At 48.7% G+C, this 17819-nt stretch overlaps 1 protein-coding gene across 2 annotated transcripts; it reads left to right on the top strand.

The window, feature by feature from the left end:
- The first annotated feature begins 818 nt into the window (after positions 1–818).
- Positions 819–16339, top strand: CERS5 (ceramide synthase 5). Of its 2 annotated transcripts, none has more exons than XM_026042785.1 (10): positions 819–1016; positions 5899–6004; positions 7669–7799; positions 8787–8844; positions 9184–9234; positions 9966–10058; positions 11401–11529; positions 11825–11931; positions 13808–13964; positions 16034–16339. In XM_026042785.1, the coding sequence occupies exons 1-10, from the start codon at positions 826–828 to the stop codon at positions 16184–16186; spliced, it is 1176 nt and encodes a 391-aa protein (XP_025898570.1). In that variant the 5' UTR covers positions 819–825; the 3' UTR covers positions 16187–16339. The 2 variants fall into 2 exon arrangements, with proteins under 2 accessions (XP_025898570.1, XP_025898571.1); XM_026042786.1 differs by lacking the exon at positions 16034–16339 and adding an exon at positions 14691–14785.
- Positions 16340–17819: the final 1480 nt, after the last annotated feature.

Raw genomic sequence — 17819 nt, 5'->3', positions numbered from 1 at the left:
TGAGTGCTTAATGGGCCATTTAATTTGCTCTCCACTGGACAGAAGCCAAAAGTGCAATTTTATYGAAGACGGATCATTTGCTACAGTGTACAAGGAAGTTGCTGCTGACCACCTTTACACTGTTTGAGAACCTAATTAAAATGTTTACACAGGGCTACGTTTTGTTACTTGGTAACCTGTATCCCCGGCCTGTTAGCCTAGAACATAATAAATAAGTTTCCTGTCTATACAGACTGTAATACAGACGTATCGTTTCTTTTAAAACCTATTCAGACCAGTTTAAGCCTCGCCACAGCAGTGTTTATTGCCGCCTCAGACTGAGGGCGGCTGCCTTCCCCCCGTACTCACTTTGGCTCGGCGCCTGCCGCAGCCAAGCCCTTCCTGGGCGACAGAACCGCGTCCCTCGCGGAAACGTGCGCTTCGAGGGGGGCTTTTCGAGCGGAAAAAGCGTTTTCCACTCCCGTGGCCGCAGTCGCGCGCCGCGGGGCCGCTCTCGCCTCAGGGGGCGCTCGGCGCTCGCCACGGGGTCTCCACGGGGCGCGCCCCAGGGCGCCCCCCTGCAACGCACTCGGCAACGCGCATGCTCCGAGCTAACGGTCCGCGGCGCAGCGGGAGAGACGATGCCCCGCCCCCACACTGTGACCCCGCCCTTATCCGAACAGCCACGCCCATCTCCGGTTGACCACGCCCTTTCGCGCGTGGCCCCGCCCCGCGGCGCGGCGCATGCGCGCTGGCTGCAGCGCCGCCCCGTTGTGGCTGCGGTGGCAGCCTGAGCAGCGGCCGCCGGGCGGGGAGGGGGGGGGCGGAGGGAGGCGGCGGCGGAAGATGGCGGCGGCCGCGGCGACGCTGCTGCGGGCCTGGTTCTGGAACGAGCGGTTCTGGCTGCCGCACAACGTGACGTGGGCCGACCTGGCCGGCGAGCCGGGCGGCGGGCTGCAGTACCCGCGCGCCGGCCACGTCCTCTCCGCCTTCCCGCTGGCGCTCGGCATCTTCGCCGTGCGGCTGCTCTTCGAGAGGTGAGCGCGGGGCCCGCCCCCGGCCCGGGCCGGCGGCGAGCGCGGCGCGGGGCCGCCGGGGTCTCTTAGCAACGGGCGCGGCGGGAAGCGGCACGGGGCCGCCGGGCGGCCCGAGGCCTCGGCGCCGAGCCCGAGTCGCGCTCGCCGCCTCCCCGGCGGGTTTTTAGCGCTGCTGCCACCCCTATAAAAACTCGTGTGGTAAAAAAGATCCGTGTGGTGAAGAAGATCCGTGTGGTGAAGAAACGTGGTCCGGTCGTGGAAAACCTACCGGGGCTGCCAGGGCGCCCGCTCTGCYGCCCTCGCTGAGGTGCGGGCCCGGCCCGCGCCCTGGCCCTTCCTAAACCCGCTCCTTGGCCCTTCCTAAACCCGCTCCTTGGCCCTTCCTAAACCCGCTCCTTGGCCCTTCCTAAACCCGCTCCTTGGCCCTTCCTAAACCCGCTCCGTGCCCCGGCGCCTCGGGACGGTTGGCGCACGTGCGGGCGAGGCTCTGGAACAGGCGGTTCGCGCGGGCACCGCCACCACGCGCCGCGATGCCTCGCTTGCGGCGGCGCGGCATCCTCTCGGCGATGGGTGTCGCGGGCCGTGGCGCGGCTCCTAATTAACAAGGCTGCTTATTTGGGAAGACCGTTAGGCGAAGCAGGCCGAAAACGCCTTGGGTTCCCGTTTAACTGGTTCATTAGTGGCTTATCTGATTTTAGAAAGGGCCAAAATATTTCCAAGCGTGAAAGGGCCTGTAGGGCTAAACTGAGCGGGAATCCAGTCAGTTTTCATTTTGCATCTTTTCTGTAAGGAGCGCTTTTTTTTCGTGAGCTTTCAGGTCTTAGACAAGAAGAGGAGAGCAGGGCAGAGTAAGACAGGAGTCCTGTGGAGCCAAACGTGAAGCAGGTAAGCAGAACAGGCCAGAAATTTGAAAGCCTGCCCTGGAAAAAAAAAGATAAATAAAATGTTTCTCTGCTCAAACCAATGCAAAGGACTGAGGAACACAGAGATATGTGGCAGTGCYAAATGCCATCCTAGTGTGGAGTGGTCTGAACCAAGTGTCCGTGCTTCCTTGCAGACCAGGGAAGGAAGCTGTGAGGTGGGATATCCCCCCTTAGAGGGATGCTGCAGGGATCAGGATGGAAGGTCTTCGCTTCCCTCAGACCTCATATATCCGGCTGTGTTATTGGGAAGAAGTGCGCGATTGTCTCTTGTTTGCAGAGCATGAGACATTGGTGCAGTGCATCCTGATGAGAYAGTCCTCCTGGTAACACTTATTTTGTCCTCATAATGTCCACGCTACGTTCCCTGCCTTGGGAACTTGGTAACTTAGAAAGGAGTCAAACGAAAAGTTAAGTCTTCTTCCTTCAAAGTGAAACCTCAAGACTGAGGCCTGGTCGCCAAGAGGGCTGTTTCCTTTCCTTCATGTGCGTCTCTGCTACAAGGTGGTTGTGCCCTGAAGTAAAAGCAGATTGCAAGAACAYGACCTAGGCGAACTGTAGGGTGCGTTAAAGCCCATACTGCTTTTAAGAAATGCTTTCCTCTTTCCTTCTGACCTTTTGAACATGTCATAAACCATCATATTTGTCTAATAAAATGCCATTGTGCCCATACCCTGGTACAGGCCTTGGGGATCACAAAGTCAAATTGCTTCCTTGACACACAATTGGCAGTGGGACTTGATGACTCAGAGCTTGAATTATATAGTTTTGTAGCTCTTTTGTTTTAGCTTTTCTTTCTTAATTTCTCCCTTTCCTGCTCTCATTTTCAGTAAGTCTTCAGTGTGTGGAAGTGCTTTTTCCCTCTTGCTGAGTAACTTGTAAAATTAGCGCACATTTCTGTTAATGAATGCTATTTTACATTAGCCCATGCGTCGAGATGTTGGTAAAATCTTCCTTGCATTGATTGTGTGTGGGGAATAGCATGTGAGGACTATGGAGATGAGGCAAGACATGTAGGGAAAGATAAGGGCCTGACGCACAGGAGGGGATTTTTGTGCAGATAAGAGGATGGGCTTCTGCCTCCAGCTGTGTCCGTTTTCATCTCTTCTCGGCTATCCTGGAGGCTATTTCCCCCCTACGCATCTTACACACAGAAATTCCCAGGTATCTGGGAAAACCTGGAGCTGCTTACTCATATGACTTGCTTGTGATTGCACTGGAATGCCTCTCCGCTGATAGATGCTCCCTGGTATGAGCTGCAGCTTGTGCTGGCTGTGGCCGAAAGGCAGTTCTGTTAGTTCTCCAGGTCCGCCTGGAAGTCGGTGCCAGTTGTGGAGCGAGCTGCTCTGTTCTTAACGTGGTGAAAGTGAAAGGTTGTGCGGAGATGGGCTCTGTCTCCGAGTGCAGCTAGCCCCAGGATGTGCAGGCTTCATAAATCTTACTGTTTAGGGGGTTGTTCTTCCTTTCCAGAGCTCTAGTGGGAAGTTGCTAGACAAGACTGAAGGTTCCATTAAGAAGGATTTTGAAGTTAGGTTTGTGAAGTACATACTTGCTGTAGCGAGCGATACCTATGTACTTGAAAACCGGTGTCACTCACAGAATTAGTCTATCTSAGTAACCAGCATGAGAACGCTAGTGTAAGGTAGGTGTAAATTCAGCCAGTGAGCAGATCCTTGTTCAGAAAATAACAATATAAGCGTGTAAGTGCAGATAATTCCTTGCTGGAAGGGTGCRGCAGAAACTTGACCTTGGGAATAATTGGTGCAGTTGAAAGATTTTATGGAGTCATAAAATAATTGAGGTTGCAGGGCGCCTCTGGAGGTCACATCCACCTGCCTTCTCAAAGCAGGGCAAACCCTTTGGTTAAATGGAGTTGCTCGTGGCCTTGTTCTGTTGTTCTCAATGTCTGCAAGGACAGAAACTCCTCAGCCTCTGGGCAACCTTTTTCGGGGCTTAACTCTGGCTGCTCTGCAGATTTTTTCCTCCATGGCCAGTGGTTGTAGGGGGAGCGTGGGGTGTCGGCGAGCCAGACGAAACACCCGTTYGCAGCTGCGCAGGAAGCCCTGGCGCAACTCGTTGCACTTGCAGTCCCGCTGCAAGAGGCCATTGCTAGAGCTGGAGAGGCTGCTTGCGCTCCTCGCTTATACTTCCTTAAAAGCAATGAAATCCATCCTTGCCATCTTTTTTTCCTTCCCGTTTTATGGCTGGGACATCCACCACCGTTGYGGCTTTGTTTATTTGCCTGCGTTGGTGTTAGCCTGCTGCTGTGCACCTAGAAATGTTTGTGGGGTTTTATTGTTTTGCTCTTTGGTCGCCTGCATGCTTGATTGAGTAACTCAAGAGCTGCAGAGCGTCTGTAACCTGGGGCTCACTCTTGCTCTTTCTTTTCTTTCTTTGTCCCTTGTGATTTCTCTGAACAATCTTCTTTGTGCTGCATCAAGCTCTGAATTCTACCATTTTCTATGGATCAGTAGGAGYTTAATAATTGATTTTTCTTTATGCCTACTCTTAAAAGAAAAAAGGATCTCTTGAAAAAGAAATGAATTAAAGGGGCGTATTTGTAAATTTTCAGGCGTTCTTTCTTATATGAAGAAAATGATGGAAACTTTCAGCGCTCTCTGAATTATTTTTCTGATAAGAGTCCAAGCAGTGTGACCCACACATTGAAATAAAAATATTTGACATCCTGTGACTGCATGCGCATACTTGGTTATTGTTGCAGCGGTGTATCCTGTAGGGAAGAAGGTTATAAAGTAGACTTTTATGAGGGTCTGGCTAAGTGTTTTTTAATATCTTAGCACAATTCCTGGCTGGTGGTCTCTGGGCCGCAGAGGAAGCACTAAGCCTTTTGAGCGAAGAAGAGTCAAATTAAAAGGAAATCGTGCTTTCCTTTTCCTTTTTTTATTTTTTTTTTTTTTAATTTTTATTTCTTTATTTTTTCCTTCGTCCCCCACCTCCCCCCCAGGGTGGTGGAAGTGAACAGTGCCTGTAAAAAACCTGAAGGACAGTCAAACTGAGGGTTATAAAGTCATGGGGTCTACTACTTGTCTAACAAGTTCTTTGTGCCCAAATAATCTTTTTATCAKTTTTTTTTCTTTTTAATTTTGCCGCTCTTTGTAGTCCTTGCCCTCCAAGGAGGAGAAACTATTTACATCTTCCAGTAACACATGCGTTTTTTGCTCGCTTTTTATTTATTTATTTAAATCTCCTGGCCAGTTTACTGCAAAGAAACTACAAACCCTACTTATTAATATGTATATCTTCATTTTATTTGMAAAAAATGGTCTTGTTTTTAATGTCTCTTAAATGAGAAAATGTCTGTGCTCCTAGATCCACAGTTAGGTAAGCTTTCGGAAGCSATGTCGCATACGGGGATGAAGGAGATCCTGCGATGCTGGGGCTTTCAGGCTGAGTGGCTTCTTAAGTCTTTCCCACTCCCTCTCAGTAAACCAGCCACTTATTTTCATTTTCCAAGGGCGGGGGAAAAAAAAAGTGTCCTTTGGGATCTGTGACTGTCACTTGGGTGTCTTTCACAGCTGTGTGACATGAAGAAGCCCCGGGAAAGAAGGCCTTTTGCTTGCAGCGCTGCAGGGGCTGCAGTGGCCTGTTCCTGGTGGGCTCTCCTCAGTGATCTGTCACAGAGCGCTGTCAAATCCCCCGGGAAAGGCAGCCTGCTCCTGCAACAAGGGCCTTGTGCCGGAATCCTTCTGTTTAGGAAATGCGTGAGCTGTGTGTGCTCTTTATAATTACCACTTGGCCTAATAAAGGATATTGCCTCGCCTGTGAAGCCTAGCCCCTTTTSTGGCCCTGAGGAGGTTTCTTTGAGCAGAATGATGGAGACCTTCAGAAGCTTCTGGGACAGTTCTGGCGTCTGTGACAAGAAAGACTCGTTGTTGTTAAGGCAAAAAGGARGGGAATATATATCTTATTTTAATCTGGCTCTTTCTTTGGAATTCTTTCAGGTTTATTGCCAAGCCATGTGCCATAAACCTTGGCATTCAAGACAGTGGACCTCACAGAGCCCAGCCCAATGCAATTTTAGAGAAAGTGTTTACATCCATCACTAAGGTAAGTCGCACTTCAAATCCTACTAGAAGGGAATGCTTGTAAGTAAGAGGGTTTTGTTGTTGCTGTTTTCCACTTCTCTTGCCCTAGAGAATTGYGTCTTGCTGGGTGCATGTACAGGGAACATGCTCCTTCTGGTTTTACTCTGCCTCTGGCATGTCTTCTTTCTCGTAGCAAAGTAAATTCTCTTCATGCCTGACTTGTGCTTTTACAAACAGAAGGATTTTTTTGAACGAAAAATGTTCTCTTTCTACAAAGACGTGAGTCTCTTTTCCTTTAGCTATCTGCCTTTCTGCCCAGCTTATAACTCCTGTGACAGGCTCTTGCTTTAGTAAAAAAACGATTTCCAGTGCCTTATGTTTTCTATGGAAAGGCCCTGCTTTCTTCAGGGCTGTTACTTTGCTGGTCTTATTGGCCAGCTGTGCCAATGCCTTTCCTTATTTTTGCCGTGTACAGTGTCACACAAAAGCTGCCACAGGGGTAGTCTGTTATATAAAGCCATTCAGTCCGTGGAAGTGTGCCCTGATAAAGGGTAGGACATTGAATGTTGACAATAGCAGTTTCTTGTGCTTGTTTCTTATGGCCATTTTCTGCTCAGCATAAGCMGACAGGGCTCCTTCACTGTGCAACTGTCTGTCCTCTATTGAATGTTGGCAGTTAAATCAACACTAACAGTATGATAGATTTTCATTAAAGATAATGAAATGGAAGGTCGTACGTTTTGATCTGGTGATGYTGAACTTCATTCTGAGTGGAGCAGATAAAGCGCTCGGTGAATGGAAGAGAAATTATATAAAAACCTTAGTGACACTTCCCTTTTGGGAACGTAACATTTTGAGGTATTTGGAACTGAAAGGCCCTTCCAATTTGACGTCATTTCTGCAGAGGACTTTGATGTAGGGGATGTCCTTGAAATTCATGTTTAGGAAAGCCCTGAGGAAGCATGCTGTGCAAAATGTAACTAGCTCATAAAAATAGGGCTGCACTTAACTGTACACTGTGCTTGTGCCTGCTGCTGGTTTGGATTTGGAGAATCAGGAGATAGGGTGGCACTGATGCAGGACAAAGATTACATTGCTGTCCTGAAACTCGAGCTCTGTAAATAAGCTAGAAGATTAATTTTTTTTTTTTTTTAGTTTAAAAATAACGGAAGCTTCACCTTCTGTCTGATGCCTTTTTGGAATATGCAAATATTTTGCATGTTAAGCCTCAAGATTTTAATTTAAGGGAACTTCACAGGGAGTAGCAACCCTTAAACATGTTCAGCTTCGGTCTTCTTGAATTCTGGGCTATTTGGGTTGGTATGCAAGTTTCAACAGGTAGGTCAGGACATTTTAAAAACTCCTTSCCCCAAGTTAATAAACAGAACAAGTGCATTTTCTGTAATAATGTACTGTCAAGTGACAAAATAGATGAGGAAATGTTAAACCAAAAGCATTCTGAATAATTAAGTAATTAGTCGTAGGTGAAGATTAAACATGAATGAGTATCTGTGGTAATAGGTTTCTGCTGGTGAAATGTAATAATGTGTACATAATGCTTTCCTTATATGATTTTTTTCATTAATTGTGCATCACTTCTATTGATTTTAGTACAAAGGAGAAGACTCTCAGACTAACACTGGTTGAGAAGTAGGAGAAGTGACGCTTTGTCTTATTTTCCTTCAGTCTCCAGATGGAAAAAGGTTAGAAGGCTTGTCAAAGCAGCTAGACTGGGATGTCCGAAAGATCCAGCGCTGGTTTCGGCATCGGAGGAACCAGGACAAACCCACCACCCTCACTAAATTTTGTGAGAGCATGTATGTTTGTGTAGAAGTCAAGGTCTGGCTTCATCTCAGAGCGCAAGTCAAATGTTTAATTATCTGACATTGTGGTCAGCTGTTTACTTAATATAGTGTCTGGGGGTTGACGGGTGAAAGTTCTTATATAGAAAAACAGAGGAAATTAGGAGGGCTTTCTAGAATTCAGTGTTCTGATGTATTTCGTTTGTACGTGTGACACCCTGAACACCTGTGCAGGATTGCTGTGTAGCTGTCAGCGATGAGCAGCTCTCGGTAGCGCGCGCGTGCACGATGCGGACGGTGACGCTTCAGTGGGGCTGTGCGTGTGCAGACAGCGGCACGCGCACAACCTGAGTAACTGTACTTGTCTGCTGCCTGCACAGTTATGTTGTAGACCAGTCTGTAGATCAGACTGTCCTTAGGACGTATGCAATGATGCCTGTACTTTTGTACAGGCACTTCTTGGATCACTCTTCTTTTCAGTTCATTCTTTTGTTCTGTTTCTTTCTCAGTACTCATAGTTGCCTCTGTTAGTGTAGTAGCACCTGAGTGATTTTTTTTCCTGACTTGTTATTTCTTCTGTGCTGGTTTCTTTCCTTTCCAGTAATCTTCTTCATATTAATTCTTCCCCCCCAGTATGATTTTGTCTACTTAAAGSCACAAGGTAAGAGGGACAAATAAATATATTAGGATACCTTCTGGATAACGATGACTTTTCTTGTTGTGCTTTAATACACAGTATCAAGATATGAATGATGCACGTTCACTCTGAACTTTATTTCAAACATGGCTGTTGATGTGAACTAGTGTGGTGTGAAAATTCTTGAATAGGCTTATTCTTACAGAAAAAGGTCGCAAATGGAGAATTACAAATTGGAATAACCCTTTTTAGGTGTTAGATGTAATTGTTTTAATGGTTGTTCCAGTTTTAGTTTTTGGTGAACATTTGTTACAACTTTTTCTTAATATGTTTAATTTTAATTTTATTTTTATTTCTGTTTCCAGGTGGAGATTTACATTTTATTTAAGTATATTTTTATATGGAATCAAATTCCTCTGGTCGGTGAGTTATTTGTTCCCTCCCACCAGCTGCCTCTACTGCTGTTCTGTGTGGTGGCCYGTGTCAATTGAGGAGGTGTGATCTATAGTGATATATCTTTAGTGATCTATAGTAGTCATCTTTATGCTTTCTTACTTGAGTCCAAATTCTTGACATTTCCATGTATATTACAGATTACTGTTGTCTGCAGAAAGAATACTTTAAATCCCTATGCTGTCTTAGAACAGATTCAGCATGGATGGTAGAATTGAGAGAGAATTTCTGTAGAATTCGGTCTTGTAGGTGATAGAGCAGAGAAAAATCTACCAGAATAAAAACTTTTTGTTCTCCTGTCCCTTTCAGGCACCCTGGTTTTGGGACACACGACAGTGCTGGTACAACTACCCTTTTCAGGTAGGAGATGAACACTTAACCAGATTCAGTTCTCTTGCACTAGATTGCAGTTCTTTTTCCTGGCTWTTATTTTTTTGTTAATGATAGCAGACTGAAACTCAGTAGACCTGAATGTTTCTCATTTTCTGGGGAGGGGATGCTGCCCAGGCCGCAGCATGGTAAGCTTTGCAGTTAGGGAAGGCTTTGGGAAGGCACAAAGAGRGCATTTTGCTCTTTGTCCTTAGGTCTGGTTAGGGCTCTCAGCAGCACTATTTCCTCAGATGGAACTGACTCGATTCACATTCATTGTACAGTTGATTGTGGCTGAGATTATCAAAAGTGTATTTTATGCATAAGTCATGCTAGTATCTTATTTACCGGTAACTTAACTAGTGCTCTTTTTTGCCTTTGTGCAGCAAGTATAGTTGTATAGAGGCCAACTGATCTGTTTTAATGCCTAGTTTTTCTACCTAAGAGGCTGCAGGATGAATTGTAAACATGGACAGGAGAATCTTGCTCCTTTAGAATAAGGTTCAGAYGCACATGTGTGTGTGGCTAAGTGCATAATAAGACTTCTGTTGCTTAAGCTTATTCTTACTAAACCTTAATTCTGGCCCTTTTAACTTATGCCTCAGCATTCTGGAGGAACAGAGTGGGATAGGGAGGAAGGAAGGGAAAAGAAAAAGTGAGTTTTAATTGTAAATTTTGAAGAATTTTGTCTTTTAACGGTGCTGTCTCTGTTTGTTTTCCAGCCTCTAACATCCAGGCTTTATTATTACTATATCTTGGAGCTGGCCTTCTATTGGTCTCTCATGTTTTCTCAGTTTACAGACATTAAACGGAAGGTGAGATTAACCAGAATTGCACTAACCACTTGGCTGAATAGATGGGGCTACAGAAAACGACAGCGTGCGTGGCCAGTGGGGCCGAAGCACAGAAATGCCTATACCTTCCTCCTCACTCGCATCCTTTTGTAGCCTGCCTCCTCCTGCAGTCACTGCACAGTCCTGGGGGGAAAGGGAGGGGCAGGCCTGGCATGGAACCTGGCATCTCCTTGAGAGTCCTTTTCACCTTCCCAGGAAAGAAGGAATCACTCAATACCTCCCAATAAACAGTTGATAAAAATAGATTGAGGGCTTGCAGGAAAACATTGACACTCTGAGCATTACCTTGCTGAGCAGGGTAAGCAAATGGCAAACACTGGAGCAATAATAAGTGGGTTTTTTGSAAAGTGGTTCTTAATCTGTGCACGCAACAGAATGATGACTGGTAATGACTGCTGGAATCTAATTCCATTGTGCTGTATTCTAGGATTTGGCATATTATTTCTGTTGAAAACAGTTCACCGTAAATCATGGCTTATTGCTTCTAYTATACAAATGGCAATGTAGTAAATTATCCTAGTTTTTGCACCAGCTGTTCAAAAATAAAAGTTTGCCTGGGATTTGTTCAGTCTTGAAATATTAGCAGGTGAGGCTGGCACCACAGGAGACCTTGTTGCTGCAGGAAAGAAGTGACTAACGGCAGCTCAGATACCACATTTTGGCTATTTATACCACCCAACATTTGTATATAAAACATTTAATTTTGCACTTTGACTTCAACAAAGTGGACTACGCGTCCSACTGCAAACATGGCAAGGTGCCCGCAGGGAGTGCAAGTGCTGCACCCAGTGGCACAACTCTAAAAGAAGCCCTGAATTTTTGTGCATAGTATCCTTTTCTTTTTTAAATGTAGTGGTTTATCTCGAGCTCTTTGCCTGCTTTGCTCTGGCAGGCTTTTGCAAACWGACAACAGTAAGAGCAGCATGCTTAAAATTTGTGCCAGGATCCAAAAAGAGCCAAAATAAGGAGCCTACCTTGTCCTGTCATTTCTTTTTTTTTTTCCTTTTTTAGTGGGGTTTGTAGTCACATTTGCCTCTGCCTTGCACGTATGTGCCAGGGAGACTTGTGCTGTGCCTGTGTTTGCAGAGCTCTGACTTGACAGGATCACAAATGTTAGGACTGAGACTTTTTTGGAACATCTAGTGACGATGGGTGTTGCTGTGAGATGAGCTGTTTTATATAGAAGTGGAGTCAGCGTTTGAACTGAAGTAGTCCTGTGACCCCAATTAGTCAGTTTTGGGACTTTGTTTCATACCTTTGTATTTGACAGCCAAAGGTTCTTCATTCATTTTTCTGCTTCCAGGACTTTCTGATCATGTTTGTCCATCATCTGGCTACAATCGGACTCATCACATTCTCTTATATGAATAATATGGTGCGGGTTGGGACTCTGGTGCTGTGCCTGCACGATGCCTCCGATTTCCTTTTAGAGGTGAGCTGCTTGATGTTTCCTTTCTAATCTCTGTGTACCTAGTGCTCGTGCGCTCTCAGGGGAGCAGGCCGACTTTCCCATTCTGGATAAACAGCATTAAACGTGCCATAAAACCTCGCTGCTGATCCTGCCTTGTCAGCTTTTCCTCATAACTGCTTTAGCGCTAAGAGTAATCCTTAAATGTCCCAAACTCCTTAGAAATGTGACAGTTTGAGAGTATCAGAGCTCTAGAGCCTGGTAATTACATGAGTGCACAAAAGGGAATGAAYCTTTTCATGTTTCCCGTCTCTTTTAGGCTGCAAAGCTAGCCAATTATGCCAAGTACCAACGTGTGTGTGATGCCTTCTTCATGCTCTTTGGTGTGGTATTCATCGTCACGCGCCTGGGCATTTTCCCTTTCTGGTAAGCACCTTGAGCTGTGGAGTCTCGTTTGTTCTTCCAATCCTTTGAGCAAAACCTGTGTATTAAGATGTCTTGCGAGTGCTGCAGCCTGTCCCTCGAGACAGCCCAAAGCCGCAGACACTGTAAATGTTGTTTGGAGCAATCCTCATTTGGAGCTAGGTGCGTGAAGAAGCCTCTCAACAGTCGGTTGAGGGAATGTGAAAAACAATTAGAATCCTAAAGCGCAGCTGCCCCCTCTCTTCTCGCTGCAAAGTGATGACAGTGCCTATTAGCTGGAGCTGAGTCAGCTGCTGTCTCTTCTGGAAGACTCGAGCTGTTTGCTTCTCCTGATTTTTTAAGGAGTTTTGGGAATAGACTTACAAATGAGGCACGGTCTCCTGAGGTAAACTTGATTTCTGAGCATGTCTGAGTCATCGTTGCCTCTTCTGATCTCTCATGATGCTCTTGTCCTGTCCTTGTGCTTTGATTGTTTGGAGCCTGAAATAGGTCTCGGGTTTTGGGGAGGTAAAAGCTGGACTAAATGGCTTATAGCTCATCATCCTCTAATGAGATTCCCTCTCACCCCATGTGTGGCCCTCACATCTCCTTGGGRTGATGTGTTGTCTAGTTGTTCCTGCTGAGGTGTACTGAAAATGTGGTCACAGCCGATGATTGCTCAGTTTGGGTTTTGCTCTGTGCATTTATTTCATGGGCATTTCATGATCAGCCTGCGTTCCCAACTGGAGTGCTTAAAAGGTGGAGGAAATGGCACTTAATTTACGTTTTGATATCAGGATTGCAATTAAAGCTCTCACTTGTTTTCCTGTAAGTGCATCAAGGGAATACGGGTAAGGAATAATGCTGGTGCTCGTGTCTCCATAGGCCGCCTTCCAGTGCCAGCTGAGAAAGTTGCCAGTGTTTTCCTTGCCGTGTGTGTCGTGGGAYGATGCTCTTGCATCATTCTATTGCTCAGCAACCCTGTAAATCTTTAATGTGTTTTCCACTGGCTGTAATGTAATTCCTCAACTTCATAGAGAAATCCAGCACACTTTCTATAGTACTGCAGACCCTATGGCACTTTCTGCATATTCCCTTCCCTAATTAGTAGTATCAGCAGACTTCTGGAATTTGTATGTAATTGAACTGTAAACTAGCTCTGATTTAGGTGTTTCTGCAGCTGTATCTTCTGCAGGAGGGGGGTGGATTCTTCTTGGAAAGCTCACTTTTTTTCTTATGAAATGTTAAAAGCCACGTGAAATTAATGGCATCTTTAAAGGTCCCTCCACACCTCTCTACTTCATAATGTCTAGAGTGTTTATCAAATTACTTAAGTGCTAGCAATAAATCGCCCTGACAAGAACAGCAGCAAAGCATTAACGAAGGAATGCGCGATGCTTTGTCCGCASAGCAGTTCCCAGTCCCGCAGCTTGGCAGGAGGAATCTAGAAAAGTCCCCGGGAAGGGACTAGCACATCGTGAGAGAGAGGGGCCTCCTGGGAACAAAATTCCTTCCTGATTTTTATATATGGGTGAAGTTTGCCCAAGTATGAATCTGTGCACGGTTGTTTTGATGACCAGTGTGGTTTGACATCACTTCCTGCAAAGTTGTTATAAAAACTGGTGCTGTTGAGAGGCAAATTGGCAACAGATCTGTATATGTAACCAAACTGTAGAACATCTTCTCCTGCTTGCTGCTCAGTTCAAATGTTTCTAATTAGCCTTGGCCTCTCTCCTAACTCTGGCAAGAGGCTAGAGGCATCACCACTCTCTGAGAGGAGGAAAGCAGCAGATGCTTAAAGAGACACAAAGCTGCTCTGCATCTGGCCAGTCGTCTGAATTTGGAGCTGGAACCGTGTTAGGAGCAGCCACTCTCTAACGTGTTTCTGGATCTCTTTTAGGATTTTGAATACAACCTTATTTGAAAGCTGGGAGTTGATCGGCCCTTACCCTTCGTGGTGGCTCTTCAATGGCCTTTTGATAACCTTGCAGATCTTGCATATTATTTGGTCCTATCTCATCATTCGCATTGCCTACAAGGCCCTTGTGCGAGGAAAGGTAAGACTGCTGGTGCCTGCTCTGCGTCCTCTTTTTTACAAGCTCTGTGAAGGAATCGTGGCAGCCAACAAAGCTGGTTCTGTGCCATGCATGAGGGATGGTCCTGGCTCCGAGATCCTTGAATCAGGAATGCTCTGTGGGAGCCTGGGTTTATTTTTACCCTTGTTGCTCTGCAGACTCACCTGCCAGCTGCAGCCAAAGGCAGGGCTGGTTCCGTCTCTGTCCCGGTCATGCAGGTGAACATCATGTTCTGCTGCATGCAGGGGTGGTTAGTAGGGCTGGTGGTAGATGTGCTACATGCTGCGTTCAAAACTTAAGCTGGTTAAAGGCTCTCTGAACTATCATAAAGGATGGGTTTTTCCAACTCTTCCACCTCAGCTGGTTGTGTTGGGGATTCTGTGTCTCAGGGGCTACTCACCTACTCTGACACTCAGCTAATGCAGCAGGAGAAGCCGCCTCCTTCAAAGCTACCAGTGTTTTGCTAGCAAAAATGCCACTTTTGCCAGACATTTGGTATCCAAGTCTGAGTTTCTCTTCAGACTCCGCTTTATTTTGTGTTGCTGATCAGAGCTGTGTGTGGCAGTGATTGCCGTGGTTCAGAGCATGCACGAGCTGATCATCTGTCCCCTACAGCTGCTACCGCAATGTCTTAGTTTCTGTCTGTGACACTGTTTCTTTACCTTGAGATCTACATCTTTTTCCTTTCCTTGCTTCTCTCCTGACCAGGTTACCTAGCCAGAGGCAGGACTCTAAGCTCTGTATTCTTCATTCTTTTCTCACTCCTTTTCTCTGTGCCAGATTGGAGCTGGACAGTTTCATCCTTTGCATGTAAGTGTAATCTCTGCTCCCGTTTGTACACTGAAATGTATCTGTGCCTATTTTTAAGCTAAGTGCAAAGTTATCGTCTTGGGGCTTCACGTGGGGTGTGCCTTCTCTTAGAACGTTTGTCTTCTTGGCTGATACAGTTGATTTTCCTAGAGGTTAAAGCAGGGTCCTGCAGTTTGCTCTCCTCTGCTGTCAGCCAGCTGTGAGACCTCATATCTTTTTACTACAGCCCCACAGCTAAAAATCACAATGCCTGGGTCTTTTTAGTGCTCATTACCACTCTGCTCGATGAAAGAGGCCAGCAGAAGGCCGGGCGTTCTAGCGAGGAGTACAGGAACAGCACGGTCACTTGTTCCCCAAATAATCTGGAGACACGGGAAACATGTGGAGGGGTTTCTGCTTCCTTCCAGTGACCCTTTGCACTTCCAGCGCGCGAGGGGAGTGGCGAAACATATCAAAGTTTTGGCAACACACACAAGGCAGTACAGCAAGGGGCCTGTGAGCCATCCTGGAAATCATTAACTTTGCCTGGCCTCCTGCCAGCTCTTCCTCGGCTTTGAAAACTTCCTGTCTGGTGCTGTTCGAAACCCATCATCCCAGCTCAAAGCAGGCGGAGGAGAATTAAATCCCGAGCACAGCTTGGGAATGCCCTTGCCACGGAATAAGTGCGTGCGTGCTAAGGCAAGGGGGGTTCTCAGCTGCAGGCGGTGAGGCACCGGCCTTGGGGCATGAAAAGCCGGGGCCATTCAGGCAGTCGCTTCTCAGCAGCAGCGGGTTTATGGCTGTGGCTCTTAGCCAGCAGCCAAGGTACGGATGTGCAGTTGGAGCTGGGTTTACAGCCTCCCCGCGTTGCTGCGCGCCTGCGCTCCGCGTCGCACACTGCCCTCCCGCGGCGCTCGGCAAAGCGGCCGCGCTCCCGCCCGGAACGAGGCCGGCTCTGCGGGGCCCTTCGGGGCTCTGGAGAGAGCGAAAAAACTGCAGTGCTTTCACCCAAGARGTGCAGAGGGTGGGGAAAAGGAAACCCTATTTCTAGGCTGTCTCTTTAAACTCCRTCTTGCCTTCGGTATGTGGTTCCTAGCTCCTATTCACCAGTTTGAAGCGACTCCAAACGCAATACTGAAGGTAACTGTAGCTGACTGGGGCTAGTTAATCCTGTGCACGCCACCTTCTAACTGCTCTTTCCTGTGAATTTATCATCTTCCCTCCTCCCTTCCCCGCTTCCAAACGCCATCCGGAACGTTTAGGTATCAAAAGATGACCGCAGCGATGTAGAGAGCAGCTCTGAAGAGGAGGAGGCCACTTCCAACAGCACAAAAGGAGTTTTCAGCACTTCGAGCAATGGCTCCAACCGCATTAATGGCCACGTGGCCAGTGGCCAGTGGACAGAAGAGGAATAAGACTGTGGCTTGGCCTTGAGCAAACACGAACTTATCTTTAAATGTCTAGATGTGTTGAGCTCCACATTCCCAAGTGATCTTTAATCAAGATACCCCTTCCCCAGAAACCTCCAGCGAATCTGAAAGGAGCACAGCTCAGCCTAGTGAGAGGCTTTATGTAACAGAAGGGATAAAGCCAATTACTGGGGCAAAAAAAAACAAAGCTGCAGATTTCATTTTAAGCCATTTTGTACTTAAATCATTGTCCTATGGATGCGGAGGTGTTTGTCTTTGCGATAAACTGGTTTTTACTAGGATCAACTCGAGATGCATCAAGCGGGGACGAGGCCAGACGGTTTGTTGCAGGGCAGGTGCCGGCGTCCCCTCGGGGCGCTCCCGGAGCACGGAGCCCGCCCGGAGCCCGCACGCTCCCGCTGTTCCCGGCCGCCCTGGACTCTTCTCAGTCCCGCTGCGAGGGCTGCGCGCGCCGGGGCCGCGCTACGCCCACACCACTGTTCTGCGGAGGCCGCGGCCGGCTCTCGCTGCCGCCGCGGGGCCCGGCTGAGCGGTCGCTGCCTCTCTTGGTGCTGCAAGCCCCGCTGCGGCTTGGCGAAGCCTCCTGGAAGGGCAGCCGGAGCCCTGCCCCCCGCCCTGAGCACCCCCTCCCACTCCCTGCCTCTTTAATATATCCTTTCTGGCACGAGGCTCGGCTTTGAAGCCTTTTCCAGACCTCCCGGAGGAGGGAGGGGAGCAGGGCCGGGGGCCGCTCCAGCCTCCCCTGTGCGCCACAGCTCAGCCCTGCAGGTCGGCACCGCTGGTGCGCTGGGCCGAGGGATTTTCTTTTCCTTTGGGTTTTCCTTAAGTTAATGGTACTGGGGAGGGAGGAGGCGCGGAGGACCCGTGCGTCAATCACGAGCAGAATGGGGAGACTTCTTGAGTTGTTAACCCTTTTATACCGTCGTTTACTCTTCTCTCTGATTAAAAGACGCTTCAGAAACGCCTCGGCCTCCTGTGATGGGGACGCGCCAAAACCCCGGGCCCCCCTCGGGCGCTTCCCGCGGGGCGGAACCGCCGCAGAGCGAGGCGCAGAGGCGGCAAAGGCGCGAGGAAGGGCCCGGCGGCGGCGAGGAGGCGGCTCGCGGTTTATTTGGGCGCGTTACCGGAGCGCGGGGCTGCGCGGGGCCGCGGGGCTCATTCCGCGGGCGCGGGGCCCGGCGCGGCGCTCGCCCGGCGCGCGCGGCGCTGCCGCAGCAGCCCGTAGGCCCGCACCCCGCACAAGTAGCCGCCGTAGAGCGTGAGGAGCATCATGGAGCCGGAGAAGGCCTTGTAGCCCACGTCGGCCAGCTGCTTGGCGGACACCATGGCTGCGCCTGCAACACAGCGCGGCGCTCAGCGCGGGCCGCGCCCCCTCCCGCCCGGCCCCGCTACCGGCCCCGCTACCGGCCCCGCTACCGGCCCCGGTACCTGCTGCGGCCTCGCGCTCCGCGGCCGCCGGCCCGGGGCTCCCGCTGCGCTTCCGGCTGCGCGCGCCTCTTCCCGTCACGTGGCGCCGGCGGCGCCGCGCTGCCTGCCGGGACTTGTAGGCGGCGGGAAGGCGGGAGGCTGCAGCGCCGCCTCGCGCCGCCACGTGACCTCATGGCGGGAGCGCGGCCGG

Source organism: Nothoprocta perdicaria, unplaced genomic scaffold (assembly GCF_003342845.1).
Source record: "Nothoprocta perdicaria isolate Ctin4 unplaced genomic scaffold, notPer1 scaffold_314, whole genome shotgun sequence".
Lineage (NCBI taxonomy): Eukaryota > Metazoa > Chordata > Aves > Tinamiformes > Tinamidae > Nothoprocta > Nothoprocta perdicaria.
This window is presented reverse-complemented; position numbering and strand designations above follow the sequence as displayed.

What these genes read in the sequence shown, in the direction of transcription:
- CERS5 (XM_026042785.1), top strand. Translation starts at nt 826, where the DNA reads ATGGCGGCGGCCGCGGCGACGCTGCTGCGGGCCTGGTTCTGGAACGAG. An exon ending in GTGCGGCTGCTCTTCGAGAG is followed by an intron (nt 1,017 to 5,898) that starts GTGAGCGCGGGG and finishes GAATTCTTTCAG; the next exon opens with GTTTATTGCCAAGCCATGTG. An exon ending in CCTCCGATTTCCTTTTAGAG is followed by an intron (nt 11,530 to 11,824) that starts GTGAGCTGCTTG and finishes CGTCTCTTTTAG; the next exon opens with GCTGCAAAGCTAGCCAATTA.